Here is a 19,166-nt window from a genome sequence, read left to right as displayed (position 1 = left end):
TTATATTGCTCATCATCAAGTTCATTATCAGCTACATTCCTATAGGTTTGACTTATATTTCTGCTTTCACTTTGTCATAATCTTGTACACAGTTTTGTTTTACCAGTAACATATTCATGCATGGTCTGATTATTGTATAAGATTTATATAGAACCTATTTTGAGGATTTCTAAAGTAAAATGGTATGAGGTGATACAACTGAATAAGGAATGTCTTCTTTTGTTTACAGATAGCTTCAACATTAGTGAAAGTTTGCAAGCTAAAAGTTGTCACTGTGTTTAAATATTACTCAAAAAAGTAGCTCCGCTAATTGGAAAATATAAAGTAGAACTACTAGTGAAAACTTCAAAGGGTACTCTAAATGGTGGCCTTATGCTCACACAGAGTAACTGTATGCAGAATAATTTTCCATGTGCACACCTACATAATACACTGAGATGAAAAAGAGTCTTTTCTGTAGAATTTATTGTTATAGATGTTAATCGTTCCCATACTGGAAAAGAAATTGCTTCTCAGGATAGTAAAAATCTTTAAAAGTGCTCAACAATAAATATATTCTGGTAGACACTGAACTTGAAATTGAAGATCTCAGTTATTCAAGTATTACTTTTGCTAGAGTTTTAGTTGGGGGATGAGTGAATCCAGGGAGCTTTTTGTTTATCAACCCCAATCACACCTCCTTTCCCTTCATCCTTACATTCCCCCTTTGAGTAGGGAAAGGGAGGGAGATGAAAGTGGGGAAAAGGGAGCTGAAAGTTGCAGGGTAAGTTGGAAGCTCCATACCAGGTCAGTATTTATTTCTTCTCAAAGGGAATAAAATGAATTGAAACTGTTAAAAAATCTGCACCATTTTTTGGTGACTTTGGCTAACCCCACTTTTTACTGTGCTTTTAAAAAATAATCCTTATTTTTGCTAGAACATTTTAATGTGATTTTTTTGTTTATGCAGGGATTTCTTTTTCAATTTTATTGTGATATATTTAAATACCACACAAACGATCCAAAGTATACAATCACTGCCTCAATGTCATCACAGTATTAGACATTCCCATTACTAATCTTAGAAAGTTTTCATTACTCCAGAACAGAAATAAGAATCATAAATAAAACACAAATCCTCCCATATCCCTTATCACCATCCTATTGTTGATCAATATATTGGTGTAGTTATTTTTTACTGTTGATGAAAGAATATTTAATGTGATTTTAATAGATTTTTTTATTAGATAAGTTGTTGGTTTATGGAACAATCATGCATAAAATACAGGAGTCCCATAATGACCTCAAAACCAACACTTGCTTTGATTTGGAACATTTGATAAAATTGGAATAGAAAAAAATTTTAATTGTACTATTAACTAAAATCCAATGGTTTAAACTAGGGCTCACTATTTGTGTAGTATAGTTCCATTGATTTATTTTTATTATTATTTTTATTTAAAAAGTTTTATTCACACACCATACAATCAACCCTAAATGTGCAATCAATAGCTCTTGTGATAATCACAGTTACACATTCATCACCACAATCAACATGAGAATATTCTCATTTCTTCCAAAAAAATCCCATACACCCTATATTCCCCTAGCATTGGCATTTAGCTTTGGTATAAGGCATTTGTTATAATTTATGGAAGAATATTACAATGTTTCTGCTAACCATAGACCTTCATTTGCATTAGTATTTTTCCCATATACCACCTTGTTCTTAACGCCTTGCAATAGTGACATGAATTTGTTCGAGCTCATGTAAAACTTTCTTATATTTGCACAACATCATTGTCCACTCCAGGTTTAACTAAGTTAAACAATCACAGTTTTTACCCTCAAGCTTTCCTTTTGATGATATAAATGCCCCTAATCTTCCTCTTTCAACCAAACTCACATTCATCATTGTTAATTACACTTTTAATATTGTGTTACCATCACACAATATTGTGCTATCCATTTTGGAACTTTTACAATCAACCTTATTAAAAATTTTGTACTCCTTAATCATCAATTGCCCAATTTGTACACTCTTCCTATTTCCTGATAACCTATCCTCTCAAAATTTAACTCCCAGAGTTTGCTCATTATAGTTAATTCACATTAATGAAACCATACAATATTTATTCTTTTGTTTCTGGCTTATTTCACTGAACATAATGTCCTCAAGGTTCATCCATCTTCATTCCTTCCTGAAGATGCACAATATTCCACTGTATGTATACACCATAGGTCACCCATCGACTCATTAGTCGATAAACACTTGGGCTGCCTTCATTCCTGGCAATGATGAATAATGCTGCCATAAACACCAATGTGAAAACATCTATTTGTGTTCCTGCTTTCAGTACTTTTTTGGGTATATACCTAACAACAGAATTGCTGGATCATATGGCAGTTTTATACTTAGACTTCTGAGGAACCCCCAAACTGGTTTCCAGAGTGGCTGCACCCTTATACATTCTCACCAATAGTGAATAAGTGTAACTATTTCTTCATATCCTTTCCAGTACTTGTAGTTTTCTGTTTTTTTTTTGCAGTTTAATTCATACATCATACAGTCCATCCTAAGTGTACAATCAATGGGACAATAAAGGAATCCCACAGACCATCCCACTAACAAAACCTTGCATTGGTGTGGAAAATTTGTTATAATTGAGATAGCACACTTTTATAATTGAGTTCTTAACTAAAGTCCAATGGCTCAACTGAGGGTTCAATGTGCAATGCATTTCCATGGATTTTTAAATTCTATTCCCATATATACAACCTAACATTTCACATTTTAATCATGTTGACATATATATTTTGGTGTTGTTAATTGTGTTTACAGTATTGGACCACCATCACCACCATCCATTACCAAAACATCTCCAGCATTCCTGTGCATTTCAAGCCTTAACTTCCCATTCTCTATCCCAAGCCCATACCCTGGTAACCTATATTCTCGCTCCTAACTCTATGACCTTGCTTATTATAACCGTTTCAAATCAATGAGATGATGCAATATTTGTCCTTTTGTGTCAGGCTTATTTCATTTGCTTTCAAGTTTCATTCATGTTTTGCATGTGTCAGAACTTCATTCCTTTTTACAGGGGAGTAATATTCCATTATATATATATATATATATATATATATGACATATTATTTATCCATTCATCAGTTGATGGACACTTAGGTTGCTTCCATCTTTTGGCAATTGTGAATAATGCTGCTAGAATATTAGTGTGCAAATATCTCCTTGAGTCCTTGCTTACATTTGGGTATATAACTAGTCATAGGATTGCCGAGTCATATTGTAGTTCTGTGTTTTGCTTTCTGAGGAATAGTCAAACTGTCTTCTAGATTGCTGACAGCAATGAATGAGTGTCCATATTTCTCTGCATCCTCCCCAACTCTTGTTACCTTCCATTTCTATAATAACAGTCATTCTCATGGGTGTGTAATAGTATTTCATGGTGGTTTTGATTTGCATTTCCTCGATGGCTAAAGATGTTGAGCTTCTTTTCATGTGCTTCCTGGGCATTTGTATATCTCCTGTGGAGATACTGGTTTAACTCTCTTCCTCATTTTAAAACTGGGTTGATTGTTCTTTTTGTTATTAGGTTGAAGGACTACTTTATATATTCTGGATATTAATCCTTCATTGGACATGTGGTTTACAAATATCATCTCCCATTGTATATAGGTTATTATTTTACTTATATGAGAAAGTCCTTTGAGGAATACAAGTTGTTAATTTTGATGATGTTCCATTTATCTACTTTTGTTGTTGTTGCTTGTGAATTAGGTGTAAATTCTAAGAAACTGTTGCCTAACATAATGTCCTGGCGATGCTTCCCCACATTTTCTTCTAGGAGTGTGATAGTTCTAGTTCTTGCTGAACAGACTATGCTTTCCCAAATGAGTGTCCTATGCTCCCTTGTCAAAAATCAGTGGGCTATAAATACGAGTTGAGGGTCGACTTCTGAGCTCTCAATCTGATTCCATTGCTCTATATGTCTGTCCTTGTGCTGGTACAATGCTGCTTTAATTATTGGGGGTGTGTAATAAGTTTTAAGTTTGGGAGGTGTGAATCTTCCAACTTGATATTTCTTTTTCAAGACGAATTTTGCTATTTGGGGCCACTTGTCTTTCCATATACATTTGATGATTGGCTTTTCCACTCCTGCAAAGAAGGGTGTTGGAAATTCAATTGGTGTTGCATTGAATCTATAAATTGCTTTGGGTAGGATTAACATCTTAATGATATTTGGTCTTCCAATCAATGAACATAGGATGTCCTTCCATTGATTTAGGTCTCTTTCATTTCTACTAAAAATGTTTTGTAGTTTTTTTGTGTGTGTGTACAATTCTTTTACATCCTTAGTTAGATTCATTCCTAAATAACTATCATTTTTGTTGTCATTATGAATGAAATTTTTTTCATGATTTCTTCCTCCAACTGTTCATTGCTTGTGTATAGAAACACTATACTGATTTGGGGGTTTTCATCTTATTCTCTGCATTTTTACTGAATTTGTTTATTAGTTCTAAGGTGTTTTGTAGTGGAGTTTTCAGGATTTTCTGAATACAGAATCATATCATCTGCAAATACAGAAAGTTTTAATTCTTCCTTTCCAATTTGGATGCCCTTTAATATCTTTGTCTTGACAAGTTGCCCTGACTAGAACTTCCAGTACAATGTTGAACAACAGTGGTGAAAGTGGACATCATCTCTTGCACCTGATCTTAGAAGGAAGAATTTCAGTCTTTCACCATTAAGTAGGATGTCAGCTGTGGGATTTTCATAGATGCCCTTTATTGCGTTGAGGGAGTTTCCTTTTATTTCAAGAATTCTAAGTGTTTCATAGAAGCATGCTGAATTTCATCAAATGCCTTTTCTGCATCAAAGGAAATCATGTGATTTTCCCTTTCATTCTGTTAATGTGGTTTAATACATTAATTGATTTGCTTGTGTTGAACCATCTTTGCATACCAGGAATAAATCTCACTTAATCATGGTGCATAATTCTTTTAATATGTTCTTGGATTCAGTTTGCTTGCATTTTGTTGAGGGTTTTTGCATCTTATATTCATGAGAGATGTTTGTATATTTTTTTCTTGTGGTATCTTTATCTGGATTTAGTATGAGGGCAATTCTGGCATCATAGTATGGATTAGGAAGTTCTTCTTCCTCTTTACTATTTTGGAAGTGTTTGAGCCAAATCGGAGTTAAGTCATTTGGGAATGATTGTTAGAGTTGCCCTTTGCAGCCATCTGGCCATGGGCTTTTCTTTTTTGGTAGGTTTTTGCTTATTGATTTAATCTCTTTGTTGGTAATTGGTTTGTTGAGATCTATTTCTTCTTGAATGTAGATACTTTGTATGTTTCTAAAAATTTGTTCATTTCACATGTTATCTAATTTATTGGTGTACAGTTGCTCATAGTGTCCTCTTATGTCCTTTTTCTTTCAGGAGGATTGGTGTAATGTTCTTTTTAGTTATCATTTTTGCTCTCTATATCTTCCCTCCTTTTTGCTTTGTCAGTCTGCCTAAAGGTTTGCTGATTTTATTAATCTTTTCAGTGGACCAATTTTTGGTTCTCCTGAGTCTCTCTATTGTTTTTTGTTTATTGTTTCATTTAGTCTGTACTCATCTTTTTTCTTTCCTTCCTTCTGCTTTCTTTAGTTTAGACTGCTCTTCCTTTTCTCATTCTTCCAATTTTGATATTACATCTCTGACTTGAAGTCTTTCTTCTTTTCTGATGTAAGCATTTACAGCTATAAATGTCCCTTCCAGGATTGCCTTCACTGCATCCAATAAGTTTTGGTATGTTGTATTTTCATTTTCATTTATCTCAAGACATTTCTTAATTTTGCTTCTGAATTCCTCTCTAACCCATTGTTTGTTTGTTTGTTTGTTTTTTTGAGTCAGTTGTCAACTTGGCCAGGTGAAGGTGCCTAGATCTATTGCTGTGGACATGAGCCAATGGTGTGTGAACCTCATCTGTTACTGATTACATCTGCAGTTGGCTAAGGAGGCATGCCTGCTGCAGTGAATGATGTTTGATTTAATTGGCTGGTGCTTAAATGAGAGAGTTTAATGCAGCACAGCCCAAGCACTTCAGGATACCTCATCTCAGCACTCACATCGCAGCCCAAGCCTTTGGAGATGCAGAAAGGACTCACTCCGAGGAAAGTTGTTGGAACCCAGAGGCCTGGAGAGAAGGCCAGCAGAGATTGCCCTGTGCCTTCCCACATAAGAAAGAACCTCAGTTAAAAGTTAGCTGCCTTTCCTCTGAAGAACTAATGAAATAAATCCCCTTTTATTAAAAGCCAATCCATCTCCAGTATGTTGCATTCCAGCAGCAAGCAAACTAGAACACTGTTTTTTTTTTTTTTAATTTCCCCTTATTTGCAAATTTTCCATTTCTCTCTGTTACTGATTTCTAGCCATTAAATTGTGGTCAGAGTATATACATTGTATGATTTCAATATATTTGAATTTATTGAGACTTGTTTTGTGACCAAACATAAAGCCTATCCTGGATAATGATCCATGTGCACTTGAGAAGAATGCATATTTTGTTTTTTTTTAGTGAGTTGGTCTGTATAACCCTGCTAGGTCTAGGCAATTTAGAATATCATTCAAGTCTTGTAGATCCTTACTGATCTTCTGGCTATATGGCCTATCCACTTTCAGATATTAAATCTCTTTTAATTTGAATATTAAAATCTCTGCCTATACATGTAGAACTGTCAATTTCTCTTATCAAATCTGTCAGTATTTACCTCATATATTTGGGGGCTCTGCTGTTGGGTGCATATATATTTATAATTGTTACATCTTTCTATTGAGTTGTCCCCACTATCAGTATATAATAACTTTGTCCCTTGTAACTGTTCTTTATTTAAGTCTCTTATCTGATGTTACTATAGCCATCCTTTCACCCTCAATTTACTTGTATCTTCAAATTAGAGTTCATCTCTTCCAGAGAGCATAAGTTGGGTCATACTTTTTTGTCCATTCTGCCAATGACTGCCTCTTGAATGGAGAGTTTAATTTATTTACATTTAAAATCACCACTGCAATGCAGGATTTTTTTCCGCCCCACTTTTCCATTTAAGCGTTGTAAGTCTTATACTGTTTTTGTCTGTTAATGCCTACTTTTATATTCATTTGCTTTTTGGTATTGTACCATATCGAATACTTCAAGTTTTCATTGTGGTTACCATGCAGTTAAAATTTAGCAACCTAAATACATAACAACCACATTTAGTTTGGTACAAACTTAACTTCAATAGAATGCAGGTATACTTTTCTTATACCCTTCTGTCCCCATCCATCACCATTTTTGTATTTGTTACCAATTATTCTTTGTAAATTGTAATTAATTTTATTTTCTTTTTTTGGCTTGGGCAGGAACTGGGAATTGAACCCAGGTCTCCAGCATGGCAGGAGAGAACTCTGCCTGCTGAGCCACCATGGCTCACCTTGTTCTTTATAAATTCTATCCCCAAAACAATAGACTTATCATTACTCTTCATGCATTTACACTTTAAGACCTGTAGGAAGCAATGAGTGGAGTTACATACCAAACAATACAGTACAATAATACTGGCATTTATAATTCCCTAAATGTGTACCTTTAACACAGGTCTTTATTTTTTCTGCCCCTTTGAACCATCTATTGTCCTTCGTTTTCTGTCATAAGAACTCTATTTACCATTGCTTGTAAGTAGATTTGTTGCAATGAAACTTCCTCAGCTTCTATTCTTCTGAGTAGTTCTTGATCTTTTCTTCATTTATGAAAGAATATCTCAGTGATTATAAAATTCTTGCTTGGTTGTTGTTTCCTTTCAGCACCTTAATTATCTCAGCACACTGCCTTCTTGCTTCCTTTGTTTCTGATGAAAAATTGGCACTCAATCTAATTGGGACTCCCTTGTAAGTAACACATTGATATTATCTTGCAGCTATTAGAACTTTCTCCTTGTCCTTTGAATTCTTTTTTTTTGGTCCTTTGAATTTGATAGTGTTATCAATATATGATGTGGTACATTGTTCTTCATATTTATCCTATGTGGTCTTATCTGGGTATCTTGGATGTGTATATTCATGTATTTTGTATTTTTGTATTTTTTATCTCTCATTATTGCTTTTAATATTCCTTCTGCCTATTTCTCTCTTCTCCTTTTGGGGCTTCCATTATATGTATATAGGTGCATTTGACAGTGTCCAAGAGGTATCAAATTATTTTCCATCTTTTCTCTCTGCCTCTCAGCCTGACTTATTACAAGAGTCTTGTCTTCAAATTTAGTGATTCTTTATACTGACAGCTTGGCTCTGCTGTAGAAACCCTCCTTGTCATTATTTATTTCACTGAGTTTAGTCTTCAACTCCAGCAGTTTTATTTGGTTCCTTTTTAAAATTTCTACCTCTTTACTAAGACTCTCATATTGTTCATTCATTGTTTTCCGGATATCCTTTAGTTTTTTCTCTGAATATTCCTTCATATCCTTGAGCATTTCTTGTGAAGAAAATCAAACACAAACTTAATAAGTGACACAGTGTTTGTTACTACAATTTCATCATTTCTTATTTAGAAAAGAGAAGATAATAGCCATTTGCACACTGATGTTTATAGCTGCATTATTCACAACTGCCAATAGATGGAAACAGCTCAAGTATTCAACAACTGAAGATTGCATAAACAAACTGGTATAAACATGCAATGGAATATTATGCAGCTATAAGATGGAATGAAGTCATGATGCATACAACAATATGGATGAATATTAAGGACATTATGTTGAGCAAAATAAGCCAGCAACAAAAGAGAAATATTGTATGGCTTCAACTAATATAAAGTAACTATAATAAGTATAATCTGAGAATGAAATTCAAGAGCATAGGTTATCAGGAGTTAGAAAGAGGGTAGAAATTGGGTAATTGATGCTTAAGGAGTACAAAATGTTCAATAAGGTTAATTGTAAAGGTTTAGAAATAGATAGAACAATACCATGTGGTGGTAGCACAATATTTTATTTTGAACAAAGCTGAGTTTGAGTATGGTTGAAAGAGGAAGGATAGGGTCATGTATGACTCGAGAAAGAAAGTTAGAAGATAATAACTGAGACTGTTTAATATAGCAAAACTTATAGTAAATGATAATGGTGGCTAACTGTATAAATATAAGACAGTTTTTACATGACTAGGACAAATACATGTCATTATTACAAGGTGTTAGTAATAGGGAGGTTATGGGAAAATACTAATTAATGTAAACTAAGGCCTAAGTTAACAGTAACATGGTAATATTCTACCATTAATATTACAAAGGCACTAAACCACAACCAAATATCAATAATATGTGGATAAAAGGGAGGGGTTGGGTGGTGCAATGGGGCTCAGCAGGCAAAATTCTTTCCTGCCATGCTGGAGACCCAGGTTTAATTCCTGATGTCTGCCCATGCGAAAAAGAAACGGGGGGAAGGAGGGGTTTCAGATTCTTTTTTCCCCAGAAGACATGGGAATGTTGTCATATTGATTGTGGTGGTGAATGCATAACTGTGATTATATAAGAACTATTAATTTTACAGTTAGGTTGGATTGTACAGTGTGTGAATAAAACCATGAAAAAACAGCAGAGTACATATTCTCCTTAAGTGCACATGAACCTGTCTAGAGTACAGATGCATCTGTGGCCAAAAAACAAATCTCAAAAAATTCAATAGCATTTACATCATAACATTTATCTACTTTGACCAAAAACAGAATGATACTAGATATCAATAACAGAGGGAGGAAAGGAAAAATTCTCAAATATGTGGAAATTAAAAAGCATACTCTTAAACAACCAGTGGGTTAAAGAAGAAATCACAAGGGAAATTTTGAAGTATTTTGAGATGAGTGAAAATGAAAATACAACATACCATATTTCATGGGATGCATCAAAGGCAGTGTTGAGAAAAATTTATAGCACTAAATACTCATGCTTTGAAAAGAAGAAAGAATTCAAATCTGAGATCTAACCTAAAAATTGGAAGAATTAGAAAAAGAAGAGCAGACTAAATCCAAATGAATAGAAGCAAGGAAATAAAAATTAGAGAAGAGATAAGAGAAATGAAAAAATACAATAGGCTATCAACAAAGTCAAGAGTTTGTTCAATAAAATTGGCAAACACTTAACTAGATTGACAAAAAGAGAGAATATTCAAGTAATGAAAACCAGAAATGAAAAAGGGAACATTGCTACTGAATCAAAAAGGAATATAAGAGAATACTATGAACAGAAGAACACCAATAAATTAAATAACCTATATGAAATTTTAAAAAATCCTTGGAAAAATACAAACTATTAGCACAGATTCAAGAAGAATTAACAGACCAATAACTAGTAAAGAGATTGAATCAGTAATCAAAAACATCTCAACAAAGAAAATCCCAGGACCAGGTGACTTCACAGTAGAACTTTAGCAAAGATTCCAAGAACACTTGACTCCAATTGGATCAAACTACTTACACAAAATTGAAGAGGAAAGAACATTCCATATTTCATTTTCTGAGGCCAATATAAACTTCAAAACACAGCAAGATAAAGATGCCACAAGAAAAAGAAATTGCAGACCAATACATCTGTTTTAGATTGCTAAAGATATTGGAATGCAATATAACAGAAATTGAATGAATTTTAAGATGAGTATTTATTAAGTTGTAAGTTTACAGTTCTAAGGTCTTTAAACTATCCAAACTAAGGCATACAGAGGGAGATACCTTGATTCAAGAAAGGCAGATGGGTCCAGAACACCTCTGTCAGCTGGGAAGGCACAAGACAACATCTGCTAGCTTTCTATCCAGGCTTCACATTTCATAAGAATTCCCTGGGGGTGTTTTCCTTCTGCATCTCCAAAGATCTCTGACCATGTAGGCTCTGTTAGCCCTAAAGCTTTTTTCAAAATGATTCCCTCTTAAAGGGCTTCAGAATGTGACCCCACCTTGAATGGGTGGAGATACATCACCATGGAAAACATCTAATCAAAAGTTACCACCTACAATTGGGCAGATCAATCTCCATGGAAACAATAAAAGACCTCATTCAGCAATATTGAATGTGGATTAAAGAACTTGGCTTTTCTGGGGTACACAACAGATTAAAACCAGCACAACAACTTACCAATATTTAGCCTTTCAAACCATGAATGTTCTCCCACTTATTTAGGTCTTCTTTCATTTCTTTTAGCAATCTTTTCTCTGTGCAAGATTTGGTTAAATTTGGAAAATTTGGTTAAATTTTCTTGTAAATATATGATTAGTTTTGTTGTAAGTAGAATTTATTTTCTTGATTTCTTCTTCAGATTGTTGCTTGTTTATAGAAACACTTCTGATTTGGGAATGTTTATTTTGTACCCTATCACGTTGTTAACTAGGTTATTAGCTCTAGGAGCTTTGTATTGATTTATCAGGATTTTCTGAACACAGGATCATGTCATCTTGAAATAAGGAATGTTTTACTTCTTCCTTCCCAATTTGAATGCTTTATATCTCTTTTTCTTCCCTAATTTCTCTGACAAGAACTTCCAGTACATTATTTAATAACAGTGGTGTTAGTGGGCCTCCTTCTCTTGTTCCTGATCTTAGAGGGAAAGCTTTCAAACTTTCACCATTAAATAGGATAGTCTTGTGAGCTTTCCAACTATACCCTTTATCATGTTGAAGAAGTCTCCTTCAGAACCAACAGAGCCCACACAACCAGAGACAATTGGAGATGCATAAAGAAAATGCCCCCGGGGAAGTTGATGAAGAAGCCTGGAAAGAAAGCTAGAAGAAATTGCCATGTACCTTTCCAGCTGAGAGAGAAACCCTGAGTTTCTTGAGACAAGGTATCTTTTTCTGGATGCCTTAGTTTGGATACTTTTATAGCCTTAGAACTGTAAACTTGTAACTTATTAAATTCCCTTTTTCAAGGCCATTCCATTTCTGGTATATTGAATTCTCACAGATTATAAACTAAAACAGATGTCAATCATACCCAAAATGATTTGTAGATTCCACTCAAACCCAATAAAAATTCCAACAACTTTCTTTGCAGAAATGGAAAAATCATTCATCAAATTTATATGGAAGGACTAGGGGCCCCAGATAGCTAAAGCCATAGAAAAAGAAGTACGAAGTTAAAAAGCTCACACACCCCAATGTTAAAACGTATTAAAAAGCCACAGTAATCAAAACAGGATGGTATTGGAATAAGAACAGATATATAGACCAATGGAATCTAATTGAAAGTTCAGAAATCAACCCTCACTTTTAAGGTCAATTGATTTTTTAAAACTGTGAAATGCATATACAAAAAAACAATAAAGTTCAAAGTACATTTTAACAAGTAGTTATGGAGCAGATTTCAAAGTCTGGTATAGCTTCCAGTTCCAGAATTTTAGATTTTTCCTTCTAGCTGCTCCAAGACACTTGAGGCTAATAATAAATATTACTACAATGATTCAGTAGTCATATTCATTTGTTAAATCCTAACTTCTCTGTTATAACTCCTCTTTCTCCCTTGATCCTTCTTCCAATCTTTAGGGATATTTGGGTTATGCTCATTCTAATGTATTCATGTTGAAAATGGTGTTAACAATACAGGATAGGGGGATGGACCTGGCTGATACTCTTGAAGACACTGGCCCCTCTGTGTTCCAGGACTTATCTGGCCTAAGAATCTTCTGAAGGTTTTAGGTTTCTGAAAAGTAAACTTAGTGCATGAAACTTTTGTAGGATCTTATATAGAGCCCTAGGTATTCTTTAGGGTTAACAGGTTGGGGTTTAGCAAACCATGGCAATTAGCAATGTCTAGCTGATGCTTGCATAAGAGTAACCTCCAGAATAGCCTCTTGACTCTATTTGAGGTCTCTCTGCCACTGATACCCTGTGATGTTGCATTTCTTTCCCTTTTTCTGGTAAGGCCAATTTATTATTTTTATTTTAACTTTTTAATTGTATAAGATAACATATATACATAGCAAAGAAAGAAAAAAGCAATAATTTTCAAAGCACTCTTCAATAAGCTGTTACAGGACAGATCCCAGAGTTTGTCATGGGCTACCACACCATCACCTCAGATTTTTCCTTCTAGCTGCTCCAGAACATTGGAAATTAGAAGGAATAAATATTTTTTTTATCATCACAATCAACTTTTTTTTCTTTTTTTTGTGAAAAATAACATATAAAAAAGCGATAGATTTCAAAACACATAACAAAAAATTAATTGTAGAACAGATTTCAGAGGTTGGTATGGGCTACAATTCCACAACTTTAGGTTTTTATTTCTAGCTATTCTAAGATACTGGGGACTAAAAGAAAAATCAATATAATGATTCAGCAATCATTCATGTTTTTTAAACACTGCCTACTCTGTATAACTCCACCATTACCCTTGATCTCTCTCTCACTTTTTAGGGGTACTTGGGTATGGCCATTCTATGTTTTTCAGATTGGAAGGACTGTCAATAATAAAGGGCAGGGAAATGGAACTAGCTGTCTGGAAAGGCTAGCCCCTCTAGGTTTTAGGAGTTATCTGGTTCAGGGATCCATCTGGAGGTTGTAGGTTTCTGGAAAGTTACCCTAGTGTATGAACCTTTGTAGTGTCTTATATATCGCCCTAGGTCTTCTTTAGCATTGGCTGAAATAGTTTTGATTGGGTTTGGCAAGTTATATAGGTATTAATGTCTAATGAAAGCTTGCATAAGAGCAACCTCTAGAGTAACCTCTCACCTCTATTTGACCTTTCTTAGCCACTGATACTTTATTAGTCACACTTCTTTTCACCCTTTTGGTCAGGATGGCATTGTTGATCCCATGGTGCCAGGGCCAGACTCATTCCTGGGAGTCATATCTCCTATGCCCCCAGGGAGACTTTCACTCCTGGATGTCATATCCCATGTAGGAGGGAGGGCAATGATTTCACTTGCAGAGTTGGGCTTAGAGAGAATGAAGACACATCTGAGCAACAAAAGAAGTCCTCCAGAAGTTACTCTTAGGCATACCTATAGGTAGGCTAACCTTCTCCACTACATACATAGCCTTCACAAGAGCAAGCCTCAAGATCAAGGGCTTGGCCTATTGATCTGGGTGTCCCTAATGTTTGACACAGTATCAGAGGTTTAAGGCCAATTTATTTTTGATAAGGGGGCAGACAATACTCAATTGGAAAAGAATAATAATTTCAAAAATGGTGCTGGGAAAACTGGGCTTCCATTGGCAAATAAGGAATGAGGACCCCTATCTCATATGATATACACAAAGTAACTCAAAATGAATCAAAGACCTAAATATAAGAGCTAGAACTTTCAAACATAGAAGAAAACATAAGGAAATATATTCAGGACCTTGTGTTAGGCAATGGTTTCTTAGATTTTACACTCCAATGCCCAAGCAAGAAAAGAAAAAAATAGATAAATAAGAGTTCATGAAAATTTAAAAACAAAACAAAACACTCTGTGCCACAAAGGAATGTATCATGAAATTATACCACATGAAAAGCATATGTCTGATAGGGGCTTAAGATTCAGAATATATAAAGAAATCCTTCAACTTAACAACAAAAAGACAATCCAATTTAAAAATGGGCAGAAGATTCAATAGATATCTCACCAAAGTATATACACAAATAGACAGAAAGCACATGGAAAAATACTCAACATCACTAACCATCAGGGAAATTCAAATGAAAACCATAGCATGATATCATTTCACACCCAGTAGAATCACTGTTATTTAAAAAAAATGAAAATTCCAATTGTTGGAGAGGATGCAGAGAAATAGGGACAATCATTCATTGCTAAGTAGCAATGTAAAATGGTGCAGCCACTGTGGAAGACAGTTTGATGGCTCTTCAGAAAGTTCAATATAGGATTACCTTATGAGTTGACAATCCCACCTCTAGCCAAAGAATTGAAAGCAGAAACTCAAACAGATATTTGCATATGAATGTTCACAGTAGCATTATTCACAATTTCAAAAAGATGGAAGCAACCCAAATATCCATCAATTAATGAGTGAGCAAACAAAATGTAGTATATTTGTGGAATGGGACATTATTCAACCGTTAAAAGGAATTAATTCTTGTTACATGTGACAAGATGGATGACCCTGACTCATCATGTTGAGTGAAATAAACCAGACACAAAAGGACAAAATTGCATAAGCTCACTGATTTGAAATAATTAAAAGAAGCTAACTCATAGAGTCAGAATCTAGAATATAGCTTACCAGGGGACAGGGTGGAGATAGGGAATTGGAAGTTTAGGCTTAAAATGTACAGATTTCCTATTGGAATGATGGAAATGTTTTGGTAATGGATGGTGGTATTGGAAGTACAATCTTAGGAACATAATTTATAGCACTGAGATATATATATCTGATTGTGGTTAAAAGGCGAAACATAAATTTGCATGTATGGTAACAGAATATTTTTCTAAATCTCTGGATCTGCATTACAGAAGCAGTGAATCCTAAATTAAACCATAGACTATAGTTAGTAATACAATTACTAAACTTTACTTTCATTAATAGTAACAAATGTACCACACCAATGCAAGGTGTTAATAATATGGTGGTGTATGGACATCCTACATTTTATACATGATTGTTCTATAAACCCACAATTCTCTAATAAAAAACTAAATTAAAAAATCAGAATAACAGTAAGACAAATTACTGGGAAAAGGATGAATTACTGAGGATATACTGTAGGAGTAATTGGTTAAATATGTGGCAAAATGAAGGTATGTATTTTCCTTATACACCCTTAGAGATAATTACAGGTGAAATAAATATCAAATTGTGAAAGTGAAAGCATAAGGATAACAGAAATGAATGTAAATTGTATTTATATAATTGTAGTAAAGACTGTAATCATGACACAAAATGCAAAAACATAAAGGAAAGCATTGATAAATTTGATAACAAAAATTTTTAATGAAAATTGTGACATCAGAAAACCCTATAATTAAAAGGCATATAGTAAAGTAGAAAATATAGTATTAATACCCTGAACAGAGCTAAACAAATGAAAAACAAAATATGCGAAGACAAGATTCTCTGTTTCTATCTCTATCACTAGCGTACACAGATGCAAAAGACATTGGAATAGTGTATGTTTCCAGTTATTTATAATGTATAGAAAGGACAACTTATTAGAGACAGAAAGCAGATTAGCATTTGTCTATGGTTGGGGGTGGAAGTGGAGATTGACTGCAAATGGGATTAAGGGAATTTTTAGTGCAATGAAAATGTTCTGAAACTGACTTTTGGTGATGGTGATTGTTGCACAACTTTATAAAGTTTGCTAAAACATTGAATTTTACACTTCATATAGTTACATAATCAGCTAGTGGATGAACTAAGACCTGCATCCATTTTGTGTGACTCCTAGCCTGGTGTTTATCACATTATATCACACTCTATTTTCAAAACAGTGCACCTATTTTGTTTCCCGGTGCCTGCCCATGTAAACAACAACAACAACAACAACAGCAAAACAGTGTACCTATAATGCTCTATACTTAAATTGACTAGAATTCCAATAAAATAAAAACAATCATTTACTTAATTATAATGTATGGATTGTTGTAACCACCAACATTTCAAAATGCAGAATATTATTATTGTGGTGGAAGAACAGTCCTTGTGGTGATGACTTGATGTGAGATACTGTTTAGGTGCAGGGATTAAAAACAAATCTGTTTATTTTAAATATTTTGTCAAATATTCTGTGGACTTTAGACTTGAAGTGATGTAGGCTGAAAAGTAATTAAAACAGCATCAAAGTTACAAAGGCTATTTTTAGGAGATGCAGCATACAAAGTACCTTGAGCACTTCCTTCTGACAAACAGATGGACACTTGATCATTTTTGTCATTATCCTCTCCCACTTCAGGCCCAGCTTCATCTCTTGGTGTGAATGCAGACAAAGAACCAGACTCAGGTTGCTCAGAGAAATCTGCAGGCCCTCCTCTTGGAGGTGGAACTTCAATCCCCATTAAACGGTATTTCCTTCTTCGATTACCAATCCAAGTCTTTATAAGAGAAATACAAGAGAAAGTTACATATTTACATCACATATTTAAACAATTCTCAAAACCTGCTAAGTTGCCAGCATTCATGCATGACTGGAAAACATCCTTAATTTATATTAAACCAGAAATGTATCACCATTAATGTATTAATATCTTACAGTATTAAATACTGAAAAAAAAAGAAATATTTTTGTAGAAGATTCATCCTGGCAATGTTAACTTCACAGCACACAAACTATTTGGCTCACATTTCAAGCAAAATGGAGAGAGCAAGATTCAGGCTGGTGTTAGTGTACAATTTTGTCCTAGCACTACTAAAGAATCATGGTTCACCTTGGATTAAGTTTAATAAAAAAGCAAAGTGCATACAGAAATTTACAACAATTTTTAAAGACAAAAAGGAAAAAAAATGGTCTTATTAATGTGGTCCCAACAACAAACTCAAATGCTTCCATGAGCTGTTTATAAATACTTTAGATTAGGTACAGTTATACTGAGAGTAGAGTTTGTTTGAAATCTTCAAAAAACGGTTCCTGTTAATCCTCAAGTGGTGCTTGTTGTAGTTTAACATTTCTGTTAAATGTGTGTGTTGAATTACTTGTTATCCAAGCATAGTGGCTACTCCTTACCATTTACTGTTAAGGACTTAAACTGGCCATCTTCTTCAACTTCTATTCTTTCTTGACCATTCTCAGTAATCTTCTTTGTAGTGATTTTTCAGCCATTAACTATTTTAGTAGAAGTTGATATAGATTTGAAGTTGCTCATCCTACTACTACCAAAAGATACTGAAGAAAATGAAGTAAGGCTCCCATGCCCCAGTGAACTAAATTAAGTAAATCTTGTATCAAAGGAAGAAAATCCACCTCAAAAGATGGAAACCCACTGAAGGCAGAGAAAAAAGATTCTGTGCCCCTATTTCTGGTTCTGTGGAGGCCTCTTTGATTTCCAAAAAACTTCTCAAATGGGTCTTCAAAGAGGTCAATTGAAAATGGGTCCCACCCACCAAAAAGTTCCCTGAAGACCTCATCTGTATTACGGAATGTAAAGCCAAACTCAAATGGACTGTCAAAATGACTTCCACCTCCACCTCCACCATTTAATCCTTCTTTGTCATATTTGCCATAGATGTCCTGTGTTTTAACATCTGATAACACCTCTTATACCTCAGCTACTTGTTTAAATTTTCTCTCTGCTTCTTCTTTATTCTCAGGATTTTTATCAGGGTGCCACTTGAGTGCCAATCTACGAAATACCTTTTTAATATCCTCGGATGAGGCATGTCTCTGCACGCCTAGAACTTCACAGTAATCCACCATGTTTTAACAAATTGTTGGAACAAGTCCTGAGGAGGTTGGTAGCCAGGAGCAGGAAGGAAGAGAGGCTGGGGGGTGGGGCCCATGGTCTCCCTTCAGCTCCATCATGGCTGGTAACGGTGGAGGTGATGTTGGTAGGATTTTGGTGACAATTTCAATCTCTTTACTTTTGATTGGTTTATGGAGATATTTAATTTTTTTTCTGGAGTCAGTGTAGGTTGGCCCTGTGTTTCTAGAATATTTTCCATTTCATCTAAGTTGTCATACAGTTGTTTACAATATCCCTTTATGACCATTTTAATTTCTATGGACTCATAAGTAATGTCTTCCATGTTGTTTCTGATTTAATCTATTCATATCTTCTCTCTTTTCCTTGTCAGTCTAGCTAAATTCTTGTCAATTTTGTGGATCTTCTCAAAGAACTACCTTTTTGTTGCTGATTCTCTCTATTCTTTTGTTGTTCTCAATTTCATTTATTTGTGCTATAATCTTAATATTTCTTTCTTTCTGCTTGTTTTGGGATTAGTTTTATGTTTTTCTAGTTCCTCCAGGTGTGTAATTAGGTCTTTGATTTTAGCTCTTTCTTCCTTTTTTTAATGTAGGCATTTAGGGTTTAGGGTTACAGATTTGGTTTCTGCATTACCTTCAGCATCTCCCATAAGATTTGATATGTTGTGTTCTCATTTTTATTCATCTCAAGATATTTACTATTTTCTCTTCTAATATCTACTTTGACCCACTGATTGTTTAAGAGTACATTGTTTAACCTCCATAAATGTGTAAATTATTCAGTCCTCCACCTGTTGATT

The 19,166-nt window shown here is 34.4% G+C and overlaps 1 protein-coding gene and 1 pseudogene across 2 annotated transcripts in view; both read right to left on the bottom strand.

Annotated features, from left to right (window-relative positions):
* Nucleotides 1-19,166, bottom strand: part of HDX (highly divergent homeobox) — a 280,072-nt gene that overhangs the window by 48,645 nt on the left and 212,261 nt on the right. For both annotated transcript variants that reach the window (XM_077146730.1, XM_077146731.1), the window contains exon 6: nt 16,834-17,041. In XM_077146730.1, the coding sequence (XP_077002845.1) occupies nt 16,834-17,041 (208 nt within the window). The remainder of the gene's footprint in view (nt 1-16,833; nt 17,042-19,166) is intronic.
* LOC143671527 (dnaJ homolog subfamily B member 6 pseudogene) lies at nt 17,579-18,360 on the bottom strand (annotated as a pseudogene).

The sequence above is a fragment of the Tamandua tetradactyla genome, chromosome X (assembly GCF_023851605.1).
Source record: "Tamandua tetradactyla isolate mTamTet1 chromosome X, mTamTet1.pri, whole genome shotgun sequence".
Taxonomy (NCBI): Eukaryota; Metazoa; Chordata; class Mammalia; order Pilosa; family Myrmecophagidae; genus Tamandua; species Tamandua tetradactyla.
The sequence above is the reverse complement of the archived record's forward strand: the minus strand, read 5'-3'. Positions and strand labels throughout refer to the sequence as shown.